The sequence below is a fragment of the Cloeon dipterum genome, chromosome X (genome assembly GCF_949628265.1).
Source record: "Cloeon dipterum chromosome X, ieCloDipt1.1, whole genome shotgun sequence".
In the NCBI taxonomy this organism is placed as follows: Eukaryota; Metazoa; Arthropoda; class Insecta; order Ephemeroptera; family Baetidae; genus Cloeon; species Cloeon dipterum.
The window spans coordinates 17,006,882-17,030,219 of record NC_088790.1 but is presented as its reverse complement, the minus strand read 5'-3'; the positions used below and the strand labels follow the sequence as shown (position 1 = coordinate 17,030,219).

At 42.2% G+C, this 23,338-nt stretch overlaps 1 protein-coding gene across 3 annotated transcripts in view; it reads right to left on the bottom strand.

Moving 5' to 3' along the window:
- The window catches only part of LOC135947164 (neuronal PAS domain-containing protein 2-like), a 32,340-nt gene that overhangs the window by 6,822 nt on the left and 2,180 nt on the right, over window positions 1-23,338 (bottom strand). For 2 of the 3 annotated variants that reach the window (XM_065495801.1, XM_065495802.1), the window contains exons 2-7: window positions 20,499-20,793; window positions 3,868-4,034; window positions 2,741-2,970; window positions 2,583-2,672; window positions 1,203-1,311; window positions 952-1,143 (exon numbers count right to left, since the gene is read on the bottom strand). In XM_065495801.1, coding sequence (XP_065351873.1) covers window positions 952-1,143; window positions 1,203-1,311; window positions 2,583-2,672; window positions 2,741-2,970; window positions 3,868-4,034; window positions 20,499-20,761 — 1,051 coding nt within the window. In that variant the 5' untranslated portion in view covers window positions 20,762-20,793. Of the gene's footprint in view, window positions 1-951; window positions 1,144-1,202; window positions 1,312-2,582; window positions 2,673-2,740; window positions 2,971-3,867; window positions 4,035-16,604; window positions 16,889-20,498; window positions 20,794-23,338 lie in introns of those variants that run through there. The other variant, XM_065495803.1, reaches the window with a different exon arrangement.

Sequence of the window (23,338 nt, the reverse complement as noted above, 5' to 3'; positions counted from 1 at the left end):
CACGTAGCGCCCAAGGTCAGGGGAGGCACAGGGAAGCGCGGAATCGCGGCTAAAGAAGGTACACGTGCCGAGAGGCAGAGAAGAGGCTTGCAGATCTGCGATTTAGATCTGTGTTTGCATGACAACGAAGTGATTTGCAAATGCAACCCAAGCGATCTTTTATGTTTTTTCCTTTCATTTTTCTAATTCGTTCCCTCGAACCGGGTCGTCAGTTTTTCCACCTGCGTACGCAGTGGATGACAAATCGCAGTGTTGACGCGAGCAGATCTGGATAATGCACCTATCGGTCAGACGCACATATCAGACAGAGGGACACCTGCGCGTAATGGCCAAAGTGACCTCACATGTCAGCTTGATTGAGAGCATTTCGAGTCTCTCATCGTTCAATCCGCGCCGGCAAACAATATTCGCCGATCAACAGGTGGGAAAACGAATGCCGACAAAACGAGATACAAATGGACTACCACCAGATCGAATGTTTCTCACTTTTTCTACCCAGGAAAAGGAATTTAACTGTCCAAAAATATCAAACAATCTATTTTTTATGAAATAAATTAACGACCATTAAATTATATTATTATGACTAATAAAATTGATTATTATCTGGGATTGAAAAATATTACAACTATTTAGAATTTTATCTTCTGTATAAAAATTCATGATTGAGCAAAAATTCCTGAGCATAATTTAATTTCCCCTACCATACTACTTCATGATGGAAATCTGGATAATTATTCAATTCATAGATGGGTGCTTCTCCAAGCCATTCGCATAACAAACAGCTGTCACGACAACACCAAAGGTTAGATAAAAATTAATTTCAAATTTGTAACGTTCAGTTTTAGTGCTTCTAAATAAAATCAATCGTTGTGAATAATTAAGTCCCAGCTGATGTCCTATGCTAACTAAGGAACATGAAAAATCAAAATTGTGAGTGCAGCAGTGACCAACCTCTAATCCTGCCTGTGGACTTCCTGCAGATCTGCGTCGAGTGAGCCTCAGCAGCATTAGTGGCATTGTTGTTGCCTCCGAGTACTTTGAGGCTTCCAATGATCTGGAATACCTCAAACTGGGCGCTATCACTCCTTCCTGTAGACTTCTGGCACAGCTTGATGAAGAAGTTCTTTCGCTGGCATCTAGCATCTGGAATACATAAAAGTATTAGCAAAAGTGCGTCGCCAAACGGTGCAAGATTATCTCACTGATGTTTGGACCGGGATCACCATCAGGGTCGATCTGCAGACCGCTTCGTAAGAACTCATGGTCGGTCTTACAGGTGAAGTTGTACAGCGACTGACCCATCAGCTCGCTCTGCAATGCAAATCGTAATATCACGCATTCAGATCGCTGGCCATCAGTTAGTGTCGGCACCAGTGACACTTTACATGTGTCAACAGAGCCATACGCAAATGAAGACCAGGGGGTGACACGTGACCAGGCGCTTTGATACACCGACAGAGGTGCCAAAATATAAGAAATTTTATCCCTTTAACGGGGTTCTTTCTAGCATAACAAAAGTATACCACGAAGAGCACTTAGAAATTTTTGTATTGTGTATTTAAAACAATGTTTTGTTAAAACGAATTGAGAAAATATAGAAGATTCTTTGTTACGAACATACATTTATTAAAATTTAACAAAGCAAAAGCGAAACAAGAACCCTGTCCTCGACATGGAAACCATTTCAAAACAAAAGATGCGAGGAAAAGGACCAAGGCCGCACGCATATCGACCAATCCTTGTAAAAATTAAGGAAAACAAGTTGATAAGGTGTGAATGAGTAATTTCAATCTTATTTTAATATGTGCGTGAAATTTCTCTGATTATCAGAAACCTGGTTTGAGAGAGACAAAAACGGCGGAATTCGCGTTTTGACAGCATAGAAGGAAAAACAACATGCAAACAGATCCGTGCGCGCGTCCTTGGCCAGCCATCTCCAATAAACCTGCCGATTTTGCGCGACACGTGGCACACCCCAGGGCTTTATACGTAACACACAACGCAATCGCCGGTAGCTTGATACCCATGCACCAACTAGAGCGCCTGTGATCGCCATGGAGACGAGGAGCAGGATGTCTTTCCTTCTCTCACCCTTGCTCTCTCTCGCTCTCTATCCTGCGCGCCCCTAGCAGCCGCACGTGCGAGAGCAGTGAGCGAAAGATCGTGGCGAAATGTATTTTATCAATTCAAACGCTCCCTAGCTCACCTGGCGCCAAAGACGAGCCACAAAGACATGTCTTTGTCCCACCAAGGTTCCCTCACGCAGCACAAATACACGCTTTCAATTCCCCGACACCAAAAAATAGTATGCTTTCACATTTTCCCTCAATAAGGCGTCTTTGAATTTTGTATGATATCCAAAAAAATAATCAAGGGCATTTATCAAGTGACCATTTGTTTCAAACATCACCAATAAAATAGATGTTGTTACTGTAGTTGAAAAATTGGACCAGAATTAACTTTACTTCAATCAAAAGTGAATTCTGCGATACACTATTGTTATTTGAAGCTAGGAAGTTTGAACCAAGTTCATAAAAGTGTCGTAACTATTAAAATTACATGAAATTAGAAATTAAAATCACCTGAGTGTGGCCGAGCAGTTTGACAACCGACGTTGACACATAGATGATTTTTCCATTTCCAGCCAAGATCAGAAGAAAGCTGTTCATATCCTTCAGGGGAAGAGTAAAATGACAGTCAGTAAAAAACTGCTCCGATCAAGAAAATTTGTTTTTAGTACCTCTAGCATGTGCTCAGTGAGGCTTTCTGGAAAAGGTAGCCAAGGAGAGAAGCTTTGTTTTGACCTGAAACTTTTGACGGACGAAGACGATGAAGGCAGCGTTGCAGCACTACTTTTGTTGTTGACGGCGTCAGATTTGCAGATGCTGTTGTTGTTATCAAAGGAGTTGACAGCAGGTTGCGCCTCTGCAGCCATTTCGCACTCCATGCTCTCCTCCAGTGCCTCACGGCCTGTCCGTAGAGAAGACAGATTTAAGACATTGTCGAATATGGACTGTTTTGGATAATGGAAAATTATTATAAGTATTTATACTAAAGATAGCAGGAATGGGTTTTATAGATTCTGTCACCCTGGTTTATATTTTTGATTACACCAAGTAAAGGGAAACAGTCAGGGTAACAGGATGGTCGTTTTCCGTCCCTGCTATCCTTAGAATGGAAGGGATAGACGTAACATTCTAATTTCCGGGTACAAACTATTTTGCAAAAGAAGAAAAATATCGGGAAATACAATTGTGATATCAACTAGCGCTTTATAAATATCGCTACCAGAAATCCCAAAAATGTTGCGTCTCTTATTTGAGTCTTTTGTTTACCACCAGCGTAAAAGTAATGTGAATAAAATTAACAGTCCAATTCACCATTATTTGCAAAAGCCGTTGGTGTCCCAAACCAACAATAGATGTCGCCAACGGTTACTTAAAATTTTGATACACTTATTCCGCTGCAATTTGAGACTCAATCCTGCTAACGTGCAATCAGCCGTTAAAATGATTTCTTTTGATGTGCTGAAAACAAAAATCAGACCAGCCAATTACAGCAGAAACGTCCAGATTTTTTATTAAAAAAAGTTTCTAAGGATTTTCACTGAACTGATTGTGGTTTTCAGCAAATCTAAAGAAATCATTTTAGGCGAATTCCCAGTGGCAGGATTAAGCGGCTTCAAACACAGCGGGCTTTCGCAAATGATGGATGTACACGTTAAAATTTTCAAATATGAAATATTGCGGGAAACTGCAAAAATGGTACCAAATCTATGGAGAAATTTAACTCTTGCTTTTTTCAGCTTGCTCAGATAGGGTGGTACTTTTATTTTTAACTCAGTAGAAGCCCGCGTCAACTGCTTACATTTCTTTAATCGCATCAACGCGGCGGAGAGTCTCAGCACAGACGTTTTGTCCATTTTTCGCTCGCTAGAGCTAATTAGTGGGTTAATCTGCGACAACTCTTGAATGTAAGTGTTTAGCTTGTCACGCCGTTGCTTTTCCGCGCGATTCCGCATTTCACGGCTAGTGCTGAAACAGAAGAGAAAAACAATTGAGTGCAGGAATACATTTACTCTGCTAAGGTAGGTCAACCCGCAGACTGATAAAAACATCATCTAGTCTGGTCAAATGCGTCACTATCAAGCAGACGTATAAAAAGAGTTAGTGGCGACAACATCCAGGGACGTAATATTTTTAGTATATTCCAAATAATGAGGATAATGCACAAATGGTATTACACGTATCACAATATTCGGAGCGAGTAACTATCATCATTTTACGCCCACGAATTTCCCTCGAGCGTTCATTGTTCCCCAACGTCTACCAAATAATGGGCACGTCAAGCGAAAACTCGAGACACCGGTAAAATAACAACAGCAGACTTTAAAATAATATACCGTTCATATCCCTTTGCATATAAAACTGAAAATAAAATCCGTTTAAGAATTAGTGACTAAATTAACCGATGCGCAGTTATAACAAAATACTAAATCAAAATTGACTGCATTTATATTCTCTGCATTCAAATATCAAGGTGCCATTTGCGTTATGCAACTCGCACAGAACGAGTGTGTGGCGGTACAGTTTCCATGCTGCTGCAAGGCAAGCGCATAGCGACATCCTCCAAGCTCCAAGTTTCTCCGTAGCAGCAACTGAATTCTGATATTTCTATGAGAGAATCGAATCACTTAGCGTTTAAAAAAGGTGCATCGCAAATACTTTGCGTTTGTTTTTCCAGTAAAATGCGAGTAACATGTGACAGTTTATTTTCATAGAATTAGTTTGAATGGAAAGATAATTGAATGCGGTAGCAACCATGAAGCTCAATCAACATGAGTGCAGGCAAAGTTATCTTGGGACTTGGAACTCAAAATTGCTGGATTATCTATCTAGCTTAATATGCTGCGACATGCAAAAAATGCAGTTCTATGCGTCGAAAGTTGTCATAACTCAGATCAGCATAGCAAAATCGCACTGATGGAGAAAAGCCAAGTAGCGGAGGGGTATTATTTGACGCGGGATGAAGTGTGTATATTTACAGCACTTTCTGATTACGTGCGTTTGCCAGAGAGTTTCTCTCCGGCGGGCGAGTGCAGTCGCGGCAGACGGCTCAGCAGCGTGTGACGTCACCGCTCAATCCGTTCGTTGCAGAGTGAGAGAGAGCTGGGTGCAGAGCGAGCGCAACACTGGGTACATAGGGCAGGTCATGCCGCACACGTTATTCCCAGCCAGAGCAGTTTGCCACGCCACAGTGGGACGCGTTTCAAGTTTTCTGCACTGATCAATTCGACCCGAAACCACGGCCAAAATTCTCATCATTGAATCGCTGCCTGCCTGCCTGCCAACGCACCACATCCGTCCTTCGGGGAAGAGAAGCAGTCGCAGTTTTGGCCGGAAATTTTCATGAAGCCGAGTCAAGCATATATATTTTCATATTCAAAAGTATTCCGTTTCAAACGCGCATAATAAAAAGTAGCATGCGATGGACGCCCACACCATTCCATGTAAAAGGCGCGCTTGCGACACAGAATAATGGCACACATCGCAGGCTGCGCTTGTTGATAAGCGCATTCGAATAAGAGGAACGACGGTTGCGACACTAGGTGCATTGTTTTATGTATTTGATGCAGGTCGCGCCTTGTTGGGGCAGGCGCTGCGCGTGTGACGTCACGCAACCGTAGCGAGCGGCGCAATCGGCGTTGCAATCGGCCGCCGAGGACAAAATGGCCGCCACCCACTCGTTTGCGGTGCTCCCGGCCCGGATAGGTCCGGGCTTGGTGACCCATACTCCGTTCGTTCCCCTTTGCAGCAGCGTAACAACGTTCTTGTTGCCACGCGAAGCCGACTGCAAAACTACGGCCGCTTCATCTGCGACTCAGGAAATGAACCACCTGAGAAGTTGCTAAAAAACCGTCTATTTTTTCTGCGCACAGACGATTTAAAGCCACTTCGGTTGGTTTGGTTTAAATTCAATTTTGATGGAAAAAAACAAAATTCAATGGAGAATAGTGCAATTCGTGTGCAAAATTTATGAAAATCTAGAAAATGGTATATGGTTTTTATCTCAGGTAGCAACACTTTAATATAATTGAAAAATAGACAAACATTTTATTTGCTTCATTTATAATACTTAGAATCCATCGATTACTCTTGGGCAAGGAAAGGGTAAAAATCGAATGGTGACAAAAGGTAAAAACCGGGTGGAAAGAAAATTAAATCCTAAGTAAAATTACTGTCAACGATTATTTATGAGCCATATTTTCAAATTTATTGCGGCTAATTTGTCACTATAATTTGGATAACTGCCCAGCGAAAACTGGATTTACGTTGGGAGTCAGTGAGTCAGTCGTATGGGTGTGCCCAAAATGTTATATAACCACTGGGTTGATTTTAATTACGCAAGTCAAAGTCAACACCCCAGGGGACGTTGTCTTGTTGTGAACAACAATATTTACAAAAGAAATAGGCTTTGATAAAAGTGTAATAGCACACACAGACGCATACAACATTGTATCAAAACAAAAGTCCACTTGTGAAACTATGATATTATATAAATAGATTTCAACTTGTTTGAACCCCTTACAATCAATCGTTTCATTTGTTGAAACCCCGTAAGAAACAAAAATCCTTATAGCTTTAATTATTGTGAGCACGATATTAAGTTTTGTCCAATTCATTGCCTTTTTCCTTCATTTCTTTGTGCAATTGTATCGATGCACGCTTTTCGTGACATGACAAACAAAAACTTGAGTAATGAGGTCCAGAGGAAAGAAGTACTGGTGCGTGTCGTGACCTGCCCCAATGGAAGTCGCGTAGACTCAGGCAGCGGCGGCGTCTGTGTGTGAGCGGCGCTGTTACCTAGCCGAGAGAGAGAGAGAGGATAAAAAGTGCAATCCGGCCTCGATCGATTCCCCGGCAGCACGAGCAGCTGACCCGGCGCCGCTTATGCAAGCAATCCCCCGTCGCTGCAGCCAACAATAAGGCTGGATTAGTTTTGATTGAAATGTATCCACCATGTTGTCTTCAAGAAGTCGTGCACGTGTCCATCCATATTTTTAATGCACGAGTCCAATGAATCGATCCGTGTCGCTAATTGCACCGGCTTGTCGAAGGACGCCGGGAGGATGCTTAGTTGGTTCGGAATAAATGTGTTGCGCGTGATATGTGGGAGTGACCGAGGAGAGAAAGACGGCCTTGATATAGAGATAAAATTAAAAATTATACTTCGTCAAGAAATTGAATTATTATAAATTTTGAAAAATATTGGAGACAGTTAAGGTTTAATAAGAAGCCTTTATATTTCAGGCCCAACCAATAATTATTGTTGCTCCTCGCGAGTTTCATTGATCAAGCTGTACGACCGACTTTCGTCTACATACAAACGTTGACTGCACTGCAGACCTACTAACTAGGTCACTCCGGTGCAGCACCAGCTCAAGTTTTCAGTTGCAGCCCGTCTCGTTTGAATACACCATTATATTATGGTTCGCTTCTATTGGTTGACTGAGAAGCCGTGTGCGTACGAAAATTGATTTAGAAAAGCAACCCTTCGTGTTATTAATCAAATAAAATGCAAAAACTTGTTTTGGTGCTCACTGAGTAGGCCAAAGGGGTTTAGCTATGATGCCGCTAGGCACCGCGGCAGTCGCGTTCTCCGCCCAGTGACGCCGCAATTTTTTATGCGCTAGTGTGTGTTGCTCCGCAAGAATTTCTTGGTGGCGAAAGCCATTTTACTCAAGCACAGGCACAACTTTCAAGCTTAGAAACTCCTTTAAAAGTGGAAGAAAAACAAATTAAATACAAAATTCCTGAATAAGCCGAGAGAAATGAAGAAGTTATCTTAGCAAATATCCTTGAGAAAAACGACAAAAAAGCGTTTAAAATATGGGGTAAGAATGCGAAAATACACATATTTTTAACGGCAGCCACGGTGCGTGAGAATATTAATTATCAGAGTGAACCGCGACCTGCACCACGTCGCTTTGCAATCGCTGTTCAGTCGCAATTACGCGCAGGTCAGCACATAACTCTCGAGCTGAGTGTGAAATGCTTTCGACGAGGTTTTCTGATCGTGTTATTAAGTTTTCACAATGCACAGTTGCACGCCAATAAGCCGGAAAGGACCCGTCTCTTTGTTTCTCTTCGCAAATATATCTGTCAGCAAATTCATAACACTTTTCATAGGAGCGAGACACCAAAGCATTATTTCAAAAGGTTGTTCACATTTTCTGCAGAAGTGATAGCCGTCGCCGACTACTCGAGTCCATTAAACCAACAACTCGCAGTCATAGACTGCGTCTTTTTTCTTTTCTCTCTCTCTACTCGCCACATAAACCACCAGCAAGCAATAAAGACGGGCATTTTTTGGTCTAGGCTCGCATTTGGTCCGCAGCCGCGAGCGCCAGCTGCTGCTCGTTGCCGTCGAATTATTCATCTCGTCCGCTTCCTCTTTGGCTGCCCTTGGGGAAAACGAAACAAACAGGCCCCGACCTCCCTCTGAAAGGAAGATTCGCGATTCGGTCGCACGCATGGCGATTGGTGATACGCCCGCCCGACACTTTTTTAGCTCAAGCTGCTCGACGACAAGGTGCTGAAAGCAGCTCACGCGAGATGCAGAGTACGGCGATTTTCGCATCTTGAACTGTGCGTTAGGAAACTCCTTTCGCAAGCACGTCGAGCTGAAAGCAAACTTTTCGCACACCTCCTCTCCGGGCACTTTGCTTTGTGCCGTTCGCTGGAGTGAGGAGCAGGCAACAGAAAGGAGAACCAGTTCTCCGTCCGCTCTTTATTATTTTCTCCCTTATTTTTTACGACCATACATGCACTTTTTTCGTTTCCCTTTTCGCCAGGCCTTTTCGCCGCCGAGCCCTGAGAAACTGCCATTTTGACGGTTTAGAGGAGGTGGAGAACACATGTTTGTCTTTTCGACGGCTTTGTTTGCTCCGGAAGACCGGTTCGCAAATACTTTTGACAGGCCATTTATTTGCAAACGGCTACTATTCGCAGCTATTAACTGCATGAGCACAGAACAGACCCAAGTGTTCACAGGCTGCAGAGTGTTAGGAGGAATTCACTTTTCTACACCACTTCTCCGTTCGAGCTCAAGGCTGCTTGCTACCTAAAGAATCAGCCACTGATCAAAAGCAGGTACACGAGGTGGTATACTTGATGATTGATACGAAATTCATATATTGTGATAGCGCTATTCAGGAATGCTGCTTCGACAAAGGCTGCAAAGTCTTAAAAAGACCTAAGAACAGGCTACATTTATGTGTACTAAGCAGTTCGTGCAGCATCGCCAGTCAGCCTTGCTGCACGTAACTAGAGCATGAGAGCTTCATCAATCCATAACTCACTTGAAGACGGTGCACCAAAGCAATTGAACTGCTTGCATTTCGCGACACGAGGACTAAATCCAACTGTTACGAGCACCAAAAAGTGCTCAACACAATATATTATTGCTCTTTTCTGAGTGACAGTTTATATTTTTAACTAAAAACACTTCTTTCAATTCCATTATTCACTTTATTAGAGGGGACTACAAAGTCAGTTTTTATATATTGAAATACTATCAAATGTAAAAGATAATTATTTATGATTAACTTTAACAATGGTACTAGGGTGTCTAGGGTGTAGCAAGTTGGACACACCGGTTCTCGTTAGATCACCAAAGTTAATTAAGCAACAATGCGTGCAGTCAGTAGCCGGATGAGTGACCTCCTGGCTGCCGGCTGCATAACTCTTAAACAAACTCGCTACTTGTTGGTTTGCATGCGTGATTTGGCATCACGGGACGAATGTCAAGCATTTCAAAAAGTTCTCGGTGCGGAGGCAAGTGGCCCTTCAGTGGGCTGGGTCCCTGTGCGGCCTGGTGCGCCCATGTTATCCGTTCGCGGAATTATTGGGACCCGGGTTTCAGCATTCGTGCTAGTACAGTGCGCGCCCTTCGGACAAGGATAAAAAGCAAAAAGAGGTAATGAAATTTTTTTTACCAACAGTTAATTAAAAAATAAACATATCTCACCATGATAATTGATTTTTTAATCTCATGGGCAGCATTACTTACCATAAAATCAGGAATTATTATGTATCTAATTATGACATATACATAGCTAATTTCATCATGAGCTGATCACGATGAGAACTGAGAAGACTCGAAGTCTATAAGCACATTGAAAATAAAGGTTACTTCAGTCACGTAAATTCATATTATTCCGCTCAAGATCACAGTAGTAGTGCATCTTGATACCCTTTGTTTATTCTGCAGCTCAATTATTGCTACAGGGAGACTTTCGTCTCTCTATACTACAGCGTTAGCGTGTCTTTTGCTTTGCTCACCTCGGCTGAGAGCAATTGTCACTTGATTCGGTGGTTTCAGGCAGCGCAATCGAAACTCGAATCGGCGGTTTTCGCTCTCTTGGTTTACAGACGCAGGCTCGTTTTACCCTTATTGTGTTGATTTATTTATAACGTCAGCTCCACCAAGGACAAGCGCTGGAAACGCAGCGAGAGAGGTAAAGCCACAAAGAAAAACCGTTCCGTTCCGACGTCTGAGCCTCCAGAACCGGTTTGTAGGGGTTTGTTCTCGATGAGAAGCACGTTTAGTCTGGCACACACCACCTATTTCTATTTCACTTGCATTTGCAGAACAGGTCGGATCCCATTTTTTTCGGATAATTAATAATTTTTAAGTTTTGGACTTCTAGTCGTCTCCACTCATGTATTTCCCCTTTGCCTCCATTGTGGGTCACATTAAACTCGATTAGTGCATTATTTTCAACCTGTATTTGTAGAACGTCAGTATTGAGTAGGTTAAGAAGCAATTATAATTCTTGGCTTGTGAGAGGCGTGGTTCTAATTCTGCTTCCTTTGTAATGTTACGGTCAGGATAATATGACATGCAAGCAGGATGGAATACTTTTCGCAAATCAATTTTGGTTGGCAGTGATCTGCAATACGGCAGGATTTACAGTCATAACTAACTGTTTAAATTCTCATCAATTTTTGCTTAAATTTCTTCAAAATATTGGTTAACAAATTTAACTGTGACAACCATGAATACATGATAAATTCACAGTAGATTAAAATATCAACACTGATAAATTAAATAATGGCTGGGGGTTTTCAGGCAAAGATGGCCTAAAACATCCTCTGATATCAAGGAGTTTGAATAAACGAAATAACTTTTTATGGGTACATAAAGCAAGAAACCTTTTTTTATACAATCGGTTCGATGGAATACAGTGCGGATGTATATTCCCAGTGGCGAAAAAATATAATCATTTCAAACACGCACCGTGGAAAGAATTCAAAATTTACGTTTTTTTTTTTTTGTTAATTCACGAAAGCATTAAGGCAGTCTGCGTGCATTTAATCAGGCTTGCGATAAATAATTCAATTATCATTTTTTACTGCTGAGTCATTGTAGGGCCCATGCATGAGGCTGTTATGTCTAAAATATCAATCTTGACGGCTTAACTCATTTTGCCGTTTTGGTTCAGTAGAATCGTTCATTAGGCAGAGTCGATAACATCCCAAATTGAATGCGCTCGCTGCACTTGCACGCGGTACCGACGGAAACCGCACAAAGAGTGCCGATTTGAAGGGAGCAAAAACGAGCCTGTTCTCCTTGGAGCAGCCAGTCCTCTTATAGCCGAGCCAAACGGTGAGCGGTCTGCAGCAAAGGGTTCGATCTTAAAAGGCCACCAGCGCGCAAAACTCGTTTTCTCGAATCCGGCTCGGCCCGCTCGCAGGTGTTTCTCCCTACTCTCCCATTTTCGGTTCTCCGCGCCTTGCATTCTGAACCAAGACGTTACCACGACTGCACCTAAATCTGTGCAATCTTTCATGATTGGAGGGTATCGACACCAAAAAAAAAATACATTTGAGGTAAAAAAAACCAATCTAAGTAAATGTCATACGTTCAGCAATCCGTTTGCGTTTGCAGGAAATTATTGATTCTCGGCAGAAATAGGAATTTTCGCCATAAGTTATAAGAAGGCTACATAGTGCGTCACGTCATTTGCATCAAAGGATGTCAAGGTCTGGGATATTTGATTTAAAATATCATAGCAGGAAGTTCGCATTGCAATTCCACGTGTGGTTGGAAACAGTGAGGAAACAAATTTCATGATTAAAAACGCTCATTTCAGAAAGGATTTCTGGCCTAAACAGGCTTAAGCCTAGTTCCCAAGTCTTAAAATAGGGATTACGGCAAATAACACGTTCATATTAAAGTTTTAGCTATCATAAAGAATGCTTTCTAGCGCTATCAGCGATTAAAATCGGACGCGAAGAAGGGAATCTTGTCCTTGTGGCGGCTGTTTTGATGCCTGGCGACGTTATGTGACACAAACTGAGCATTCTAGCAGTGACAACAAGAAGACGAGAAATAGAGAAGAGAGGTTAATAGGGGCGAAGTTGAGGGGCGATTGGAATTTCAGAGAGGCACTCATGCAAAACACGTCCATTGAATTGTAAATTTGCACCTCACGAAGGGCCAGAATGCGAAGCAATTTTATGCCACTTGACGAGATGCAAAAGGAATCATTGATATTAATTTTTAGCGCGTTGCCGTTCCCTGAATGGAAAAAAACATGCCCGTGAGTTTCCTTTCTAATGGAACTAGTTTGCCGAAAAGGCAAATAGAATCGCACTCGCATTTTATCATTTTAACAAAGCTCTTCACCTTGAGGAAAATAGAAGCTAACCGTTTTCTCACGTACAAATTTCAGTGCACCTGCGCTTCTGATTATGGATAAGGACTGATAGCGTCTAAAATTCGCCGTTTCATTCAAGTGCAGATGAATAATATCTTAAAATAATAGTTTAAGCTTTAGAGAATGCGATTTATTAGTTTCATTCGGGCAATAATCAGTAAACGCGATGAATGCATATATAAATTATGGCCGGAGATTGCGTGAGGATTTGTTTTGTAAAAATCACATGTATGCATGTACACTAACAGAATACTCTGCCAACATAATTCAATTAAAACGATTGAAGTGCGCAGCAAGTGCTGCAATAATACTGCAGAGTCAATAACCCTGTCTTCTCCCTCTCGAGAAAACATAAAGCGAAGCTGTTGGTGTCGACAGGAGAGAAACAACAAATCGCAAAGCACCGCCAGCATTCTTGTCATAATGCATCTCTATCTATAGAGCGCATATAATCAGAGCTAAAATACATTTAATATTATTATTTGTTTGTTTATTTGCACAAAAATAGCGTAATGCAGGCGGGAAGGGAGAGAGAGCGAGTCGAGTTTTGCGAGAGCGGCCGTGTGATCTAATGCGCAACAAGTCCTCTGTTATGCCGGCGCGGCCCCTCCACCGCCCCACCACTTTCTATTTTCTGACTGACGCACTCGAGCGAGCCGTGAGGCCCCTAACCTCGCACCGTCGTCGGCCTGTGAGCCGAGAGAGACCTAGTGTGCAGAAACGACCAATCGGCTCCAACTACGCATTAACTTGTTTTCTTCTCTGCATGCTGTCAGCTCTGATCAGCTCACGCTCAAATACGCAAAATTTCGCCTTTCTCGTTTTTTATTATTATCTGATTATTATTACTGGTTGGCAATATTTGACGTGTCGCATCTGACGAAAGAGGCTGTGGTCGAAGGGAGTGGCACCGTGCACCGTCGTCACTGCCCTTACTCGCGAATGCCTGAGTTTGGAGCGATTTTAATAGCATCGCCTCCGGTGAAGTAGAAAAAAACCGATCTGGAGAACCGCAAAAATTTATGAAAATTTACGCAGGAATGCGTGCAGCTAAAATTAGAAAGACCAAGACTGTCATTCCTGTCCGTATTTCTACTTAGTATAATATATCAAACTTGGATACGCAAAAGAAAATAGTGCTGTTTTGTCAAGAGTTATTCCGAATTAAGACCACAGAGTTGCGTGTTTTCTTCCTCGAGCAGGGTCAAGATAAAAGTTAGTTCATTTGACTAAAGGACGCGGTAATACGCAGCGAAATTATGGTAATATGAAGCTTTAAAATTGAATCATCACAAGTTAAGTTCAAACGAACGCAAAAACAACAAATAAATTGCTGTTGTTTGTATTTACACTCAATGCGCAATAATTGTTTTTCTTACTTCTATTGACACGTTGCGTGCTTCAACGAGAAGATAATTAATTGTTTTATTTTCATCCGACTATAATACTTTCGTCTCCACTTCACGGAAAGTCATCTTAGATTGACGATTGCTGCTCTTTAAGAGACTAATTCGTTAAGAGGCCGCTATTTTCTCCGCGCCCTGTGGTCTCTGACAAGAGACGTAAATTCTGAGTCTTTGTTGATGCGCCCCTCAATTTTCACCTCTAGTCATTTGCGTCGTCAACGTTGCTAAAGGCTAGCCAATAGAGGCTTCCAGAACGTTGAAAAATATCCGAATGGTTTATTGGCACGATAAGGAAAAATTTTTATATTAACAAAACATTACTTATTACGAGAAAGTTAAACTGACGAGATTATTTTTCCCTAGAAACTCTTATAACATGAAGCATAATTCCAATTTCAGAGTGAACATTTTTATCACTGCAGTTTTCCCGTCAAGTGAGTGCGTGCGGACAAACAAATCAAGATAACGCGCTCTCAGAGAACGTTTTCCACGCTGGAAAAGGACGAAAAGCTAGGCATGGTCGCTGCGCAGTAGTTGACAGAACAAAGCGGAGGCAAAGCAACGCGCAAGCAAGAGAGGCGGCCGGCCGAGCAGCAGCAGCAGGTACGTGTAATTGTAATTATTTTTGCTCCGCGACCTACATTAAGGCATTGCGCGTTGCAGCCAACGAGTAAGCCAGCCGCAGCGCCGTCCGTGACGCTCTCTCTCTCTCTCACCACAACTTGAACCGTGCATGGCATGCACGTAATGAATACAAAAATTGCTCTCGCGCTGTATCCAAGCGAGCTGCTCGGCTGTGCATGCAGCCAAGGTTGAACGTTCTGCTAATGAAAATGTCGACGTTGACGCATTCTTGGAAAATGACGACTCGCATCCTGTTGGGAAAGCGTTGCTTTATTGTTTCGTGAATCGAAATTGGTGAAGGTTGTAGAGATGTTTTGGAAATAAAAAAAAAAATCGAGCATAGGATATTATCGAATCGTTTTCACTTCTAATTAACAAGTAACGAGTAGTTTTTGTTTTCAAAACAATTCATGGACTTTATTATTGTTTTTACTGAATTAACGAAGGACGCTTAGTCAGCCTTTGTTTGTTTTGGATTTTGAGGGGCTATTAACAGTTTGCAAAAATTGAAGTCTTCAATTTTTTTGAGCCACCGGCTTCTGCCTGTCCAGTGCGTGCGACGTGGCGTGTTTTTCGGCGCCAGCATGTTTTTGTTTTCATCTCAGCAGTCAAAGTCACCGGCCTTTAACGCAGATCAAATCGGGCTCCTCCCGGCCCTCCTCTTGCTTCCCTCGGTCAGCGAGCAAGCGTTTATTTAAATCTGCTCTTCTCTGCGGTCGCGTCGGCCGCAGCACGAGAGAGCCACTCTCATTTGTCCGCGATTGATTTTATAATTAAGCAGCGCCTCGACCTCGATTCACGAGGGCCGACTCGGGGGGCTCCTCTCCGTGCAGCTTGCTGACGTTGATTTCCGGCTGCGAGTGCACCGATGCGCCCCGGATCAGCGTACGGATTCGCACTGACCTCGGTCAATAAAAGCCGCGCGCGCAATCCGTCCAAAAACACCCGCGCCAAGCACGCAGGAGGCACTCAACAGGTGCACTGCGGCCTGAGATCGTGGCTGCCTAGCGTAAGCACCGTCGGTGACAATTCTTATCGAGTGCGTGTGATTAGAGTGCGAGCGGCAGCAATTCACAAAAGTCGCGGCTTCTTGAACAGAAATATAGTTCGTGTCCAGAGATTCGTTTTTTTTCATTGGTCGACGGCGTTCTCTGTTTTGACTTGTAAAATAAAACTAAATAAATTCCAGTAGTAACCGACAAGATATTTATTTATGCGGAATTGATTTGATTCAGTTCTCCTTCTCCAACAGGTTTCCAAGACCATAATTCACACTGCGCTAAATCGAATATTGCATAAAATTTGATTCACAGCCTCCGTACAATCGCAAAATCAAATTGATCGCCTGTCTTGAAATATTTTCGGCAATATGCGACTGTCGCAAATTTTCGACCGATGTATTTTCAACACCGGATGTCTGGCTTTTCTACATTCAGCACCTTGACGGTGAAATCTTTAGGTCCGCCGAGCATTATATAACCGAACGAACGTAATTGGATTTTTTTTAATTATCCGTCTGAGATTGAGTGTTTAGATTTTTACGTATTGTTCCGATGTCAGTCACCAAGTTGCGAACAAGAAAAAAAAGTTCTTGAATTGGCCAACCGCTCTAAAAATTCAACGTCTAGCCCGACACAATACACCTAAGAACTTTTAGCGAATCTGTTTGGCTGGCAGCATCCAACCGAGTTAAAAGGCTGAAAACCGGTTTAATCCGGACGGCCACTGAATCTGCGATTGTCTTTTCAGCAGCAGAAGAAACAACAGCGCAAACTAAATCTGGGACTACTGCTGCGAGTGTCACTCATCCTAAAAAACAGCCAACATTATCATTCGGGCGTCAGTCTCACCTCGTGACCGTGGACACCGGCATCACTGGCGCAAAGTCCATTTTGGAAGGCAGAAACTTTTCAATGTTGGGGTTCGTCATACCAGCGGCGCACTCCCGCACCCGATCTTTTCCAGCTCGCACCACAAGTCACTCCAACACCGAAACGGACACCAAGCACAACATCATATTTCCGCTGCGAAACGACTGATAAAAGCGCAAAAACGCGGAGGGTATCGGGGTGCCTGGCTGGCCTTCTCTCACTCTCTATCAACGACTCACTGTGACTGACGAGGACTGTTTGCCAGAGCAGCAGCCGGGCCGAGCAGAGAACCAAGCGCAAAAAGCACCAACTCGAACGGGGCGTCGCGCGCTCTAGCGGTTGGAGAACGAACCGGTCGCGCGCGGAAAGCAAATTTGCGCAAGATGAGTCCGCCGGCTGACCTCGCCGAAATGGAGCATTGATCCAAAATTCACCCTGCCGCCGGTTCGAGGGCGTCCCGCGCACCGTAATTGGACGGCCCTCCGACAACCATGGCCACCGGGGTCGTTGTGCTCGCGACTCGGCATAAATCTGAGTCCATAATTGGACTTCACATGTTGTCTCTTTCATCACAAGCGGCCGTGAGTGGAATAGGAAAAGCCATCGGTCATTTGAATTCCCGGCTCTCCTTTATGCCGATGCAGTTGGACTTATTTCTGGGGGTCAGCAACCTGTGCATCACGACAATTTTGCTCTAATCGTGTTTCCTCTCTCAAATTATCTGATGACTTTTTACGACTTTGATGTGTATGAATACGTGTCCTAAAATCAATCATTATTATCAGTCGATATTTAAAACATTTTGGGAAATCCCAAGATTCCCTTACTTTCCCGCACTAGACCACAAAAGTCTTCTTAGACATCGTAAAAATTGAACGCGTCACACGTTTATTTAACATTTGAATTCCTTTAAAATTAATGGCGAAGCTTTTGATTCACTTAGTAAACTATCTTCATACTTTGAAATTTAATAAATCTCCAAAACAAAATGTGGCTTTTCCTATTTATTTGCAATAAATCACTATTTCGCAGTTAAGGATTGGTTTTACACAATATGTACTGTTTTTGTGATTAGTCTGTACTAAAAAGTTGTATTTCCAAAACTTAAATCAAGCAAATGTTAACTGTTGATTTAATAAATTAAGCCAATATTATTTGAAGCAAAATTTAAATGCATATTGCTTTACAAAATCATACAGACTGAATTCTGAATTTAGTATTCCGTTACAATCCTCGATGATCAACCTATAATCTACCTACAATTGCAGTTAAGTATGATAACGTTGCTATCAATGTGCATTTTTATTGATAGGGATCGAGCATTAAATTTTCTCTCTATTAGTGTATCCAAATTATTTCTTGAGCGTCCTACCTCAATAGGTCTCCCTCAGAACCCCAATATTCTGCGCTATGCTTTTTCGCTTTCAATTGAGAGATTCAGTGCGTGAGGCTATCGCATCGCTACTTCCTGTAAATCAATTTGCACGGAAAAGAAGTGTTTTTCCTGTTTACTGTCAATCTAAAATGCAACAAATTAATAAAAGTTTGTGGAGAACGGCAAGTGCGTTGGGGTGGAAAAACTCAATCTCGCTTCACAGTGCTTTTTTTCACTACCTTGTCACGTCAGATTTCGCTTTGAACGCGCAGATCTTATCGTCAAAGGGGGTTTCAAACGATCTGTGTCGCAAACAACACACAAGAGATAGCCGGCGAATGTCCTTCTCGACTGGCGAAAATTCCACTCGCTGCTAATTGCCCTCGGCGGCAGGGAGAAAGTGGACGGCGCGCCTAAATCCACTCAAGCGGACATTTGGCAAAAATCCGCACACAAGTCTCCGCGTATTGGTCTCATGCCTCAAAAACCACTGCCTGTGCCTGCTAACTTATCCCTCCAAAAAGACGTTTCTAACTGTTATTACGTTTAAATATTTGCTTTTCTTGAGAAAATTTAAATCAAAGACAAACTTGGTTGTTCAAATTCCGCTAGTACGCTATGGGGCTTATATATGCGGTGCTCGGATTGAGCAACAGAAGGATAGGCCGATCACAGCCAGAGTTTCAGTGCTTTTAACTTTTCACTGGTTGGCCAAGCAAGCGTAGGCTGCGGAATGCATGCACATCTCATTCTCGTTCATTTAAAAAATATATAAAAAGACCGCGAGCGAGCCGGCGAGCAACAATGTTTCAGCCAAGGCCTCTCTCGTTACGCGCGCGCCTCAATAAAGGAGCCCGACGAAGAAAAATAATTTTGCTTCTTTGCGGCGGCCCAGCATTTGCTTCTTTCTATTCTGGCTAGGATTGCCAACCGTTGCTATTCACCTTGATCAAAGCCGATTACTACTCAAACACGGTATCGCCTAGCTAATTTCTTCTATTGTCATATCTGAAGCAGTCAGTTTTAAATTTTGGGTGCTTCGGAGGCAAGACGCGAAACTCAGCCGACGGAAAAGACAAAGTCAGTCCGCCGCCTGGACTTGCGCGCGTTTTTTGCCAAGAAGTGTTGGCAACCCACAACTCGTGTCCGTGTGCCTCGTGGTAACTACTTTCGCTGCCGTCCGATCGCCTTTGCAATCGATTATTTCGAGCGAGCGCCGGCATTTTTTGGCACCAGCACGGATGGACCACGCAGCCAGAATCGCAAATCCGCAACCATCTCCGCAAAAAGTCAACCCGCATCCTTTTTTCCAGAATTCGACCGAAATTACGTCCAAGTCTTTGTGTTTCGTTGCCAAAAGAAGAGCTTGAAAGAACGAGCACCTAAAAATTTTACTTTACCGTATTTTCACAGCATAAAAATTAAATTTCAGCTCAATATCAAAAAAGGTTTGCAGTAATCTGCTCTTTAGGGAAAAAATTATCGTTACTACCATATTTTAATTTGTCTTTTGCACCTTTCCCTTGATGTCTAACATTTCAGAGCAGAAAACTGATGTTTCATTTTTTAATTCTGATGGTGTTTTAATAATCAGTTTTTTCCAGCCTTAATCAGAAAACATTAAAAATATTTGTTGGTGACAGGTCTATCAATTCAAATAATTTTAAATTTATTTCTTTAAAAATAGATCTCACAATAATTATCACTCCCTTGTCAGTTTATCTCAATTAAAAAAGATACTCGTACTATACTAAAGGATGCTACTCAATGCAACGCAGACCATTCGAGAAATCATCAAAAAACCAAACGTTAAGCGAAATTTCAAAAAACATTTTAAGCGAGTGCCAAAATGTCTCAGAAAAACACAAAACCCATGTCACCTAAAACCCATGACTAGGACAGCCGTTTCGGGTATTAAACCCTCTTCGGCTAGCCTTTAATGCAGCGAGTCCCTCACCTCACGAAGAGCGAACATCTCTGTCGCGTCAATCTCCAACACTAACTCAACCAGGTTTTAAGCTGGCAGCTTGCATCGGACAAAAACGCGTGGCGTACAATTCTAACAATTTCTCGAATAGTATAAATCTTTGCAGGAGTTCTAACACGGAATTTGAAGAAAAATACGAGACCTAATGCATGACAGCAAAAGAATGGTCTGCGTTGCATTAAGTAGCATCCCTTAGTATAGTCCGAGTATCTTTTTTAATTGAGATAAAAAAGTCTACTCCACTTGAAAAAAATCTTCTGTCATTCTTTGTAAATATTTGGTATTGTTAATTCAGGTTTATCCAATAAGTTTTGGTATTTTGCTGAGGCATTGTCGATTTTGCCAGTAGCTTTTCTCAATGAAACGCAAAAATCGATCAGTAAAACCAATTGAAGAATTAAAAATTCAACTAATGTCAGAGCAATCGCCGCTGCCTCTGGGATTTTTGTTTTCCATGATAAAATGGAGGGCTACCATTTATATATAACAAATAATATAATTCAATACTTACGGTGCGCGGTTCAAGCTGTTGTTCGAGGAGTCAGTAATGCTCAAGGGATCGTCCTCGTCATCCTCGTCGTCCGCGTCCATGTCGTCGTTCTGCATTTGTTCGGCGGCCGTGGGCGACGAGTTGTTCCCCGGACTGGAGGCGGCCGCCTGGAGGCTGTCTGCCTCCACGACGGCCGCCTCCGAACCGCCTCCGGGACCCGTCACGCTCGCCAGGTTCCCGCCTCCGCTGCAGCGCGCGTCCGAAGAGGCGCCCTCCATCGTCATGCGATTTGACGCAATCACCGCCACACCGCCACCTACGAACAAGAAATTGGCGTAATTACTTTGTGTTCACGCCAGCGGATCTTTCTTATGAAGAGCGATCTAAAATACCATCAATTCCCGTTGATTTTTTATCGTAAGTTTTTAATTCAACGGAAACCTCCAAACCGCATTGTTCAGGCAATATCAGGAGTGTCAAAGCAATGGGAGATATTTAGGCATTTCCGAGATCTATTATACTAGCTGCCAATTGGCCAATTTCAGAGATGGCAAAAGGTTAAAAATTAAATAACTCGAAATGCTCAAGTAGCTCGACGGAGGCGCAACGGCGCAGACTCGCCACTTGCTGGTTTTCGCACCTTTCCCGCGGCTTTACGAACATATTTCTAGCGTTTCAATTAAAGAACTCGGTGCGGGGAGGTTAAAAGATGGCCACGATTGGTCCCAAGCTCCTCTGCGGCGGCCTCTGGGGCTTTATATTATCCGCTTGGCGGTGTTATTGGGACTCAGTGCTGAGCAGAGGTTCTAAAATAACAGTTAAAATCCTTCATCAACCATCAAAATAAAATATAGCAGTTACGATCATTTTTCCCTAAAAAGCAGATAACTGCAAAACTTTTTTGTTATTAAGCTAACAATTTCTTTCGCAAAAAATTATTTGAAGTTGAATGAAATTGAATTTATGTTAAAATTATTGAAAAAATTAAGTGGCTTAAATTCTCCCCGAGTTTAATTTAGGTTTTCGGGCAACAAATTAGACGAAAAATTGTTTGCTGTTAAGACAGGACAATCCAAACAAATTGCTTTTTGTGTCTTCTAGCTTCGAATGGAATGTAGCTTCCGCAATGATAAGGCGAACCTACTTTAACTTTCTTTAGTTAAATATTTTATCTTGTTGAAGAAATTCCATCAACACACTCCAAAATATGTAAGTGACTGATTTTATACTCCCCAACCATCATCTCAGACTTTTTCATTTTATTTTTCTAGTTCTAGATAAATTGAAGGTTTGCTGTAAGTAGTCTTAAATTTAAAAGTTCCATGCTCAAAGATTCAAGCTACCATGGCAACTAGCCATTAAATAATTTTTCATTAATTTACAAAATATTTTGTATTCATTCAAAGATAATTCGGTTTCACCACTCTTAACACCTGATTTGGTTCTCTTTTATTATTAACTCGAGTTTTGAATGAAGAAGCTGAGGGGAGATAAGTGAGTGTTACATCAATAAAAGCAGAAATCGCTAGGGGTTTTCTTGAGGGTGCTGAGCACGAAAACCCACGTTTGAACGCGGAGAATCGAGTTGTTGAGAATTCCACACTTCTAGCCGTTACTGTGGCATCTTGAATTTCAGAAGCGAGTTCATCGGAGCTGCGCGAACGCCTGTCTACATAATTCAAAAAGACTCCTTTTGTGTTATTCATGATGGCATCAGCCGCCATATTGTCTAGTGATAATGACGAAACGCTAAAAATCTTGAAACGATCTCATGGCAGCTATGCATTGTCAGAATATGGGAAGGGGCCGCTGGATTGGAATATAATTTTTTGTATTTTCACCAACGCAAGCATCGGAACTGAAAACTGGGAGCAAAGCAAAATATGAAAAGCTTTGGCAATGACGATTTTTTTTACAACAAAGCGCTTTTTTTGACACTTCATAAACAAAAGCAGCAGCTGGTGTCCGGAGTGATGAATGTGTGAAATTCTTACACTTCTAAATTAAACTCCTAGCTAACGCATTGTGTGGACTGAAGATACTAAATTTACCATTTAATGATGTTGTGGAGTTTTGTCGATTCGAAATTTCTGAGAAATTAAAATTTTTATTATTCTAATTTAAGTTTAAGGCGTTCGTTCTAATTCTAAAACTTTGCTCAAGTAATCGTAACCACGATCCCGATTTATAACCGGGATACTGCAGTATTTTCGCGCATTAAAAATAGTTGTGTAAAAACAAAAGAGTAAGATTATAACGAAATGTTTCGATCCTTGTTATACATTTCTCTGTCTAATAATGTATTATTTTGTCATCTGAACGAGCGAATGATAAATATAAGTGTTCGTAAACTTCCCCTGAAACCCTTTGCATATAATCTGGACCGAGAGGCTTTTTTGCGGAATAATAAGCCTGGATGGGTGAGCAGGTGCTCTCGGAGACCAGATGCCCAGAGGAAGAATTAACTCTTTCAAGCTCGACTCGCTCCCAGCGAAAAAAAAATGGCGAGGAGGCATTATGGGATCCCCTATTCCACAACACTGGCGTTTTTTGCACCGTGAGAATGAAAACAAACGTACACGGCTCACTACCAACTTGTCTCATTTCTTATCTCGTGCATCGAGCGACCACTTCCCCCCTGTAACGCTATATAATCACTTTTCTCCTACGTTAGCTCTTTTCTATCACACTCCACCTCATTGGCACAAATAACGTTTGAAAGTCACTTTACAACATTTAATCTCGTTTTAAGTGTAACAGACTAAGTTCATTGAGCTATTATCTCTGATAGTTTGTTTATCTCAGTCTTGCGAACTTTTAAACGCTATAAACGGTCGTTCTTATTTAACAGTGTTTCTTCA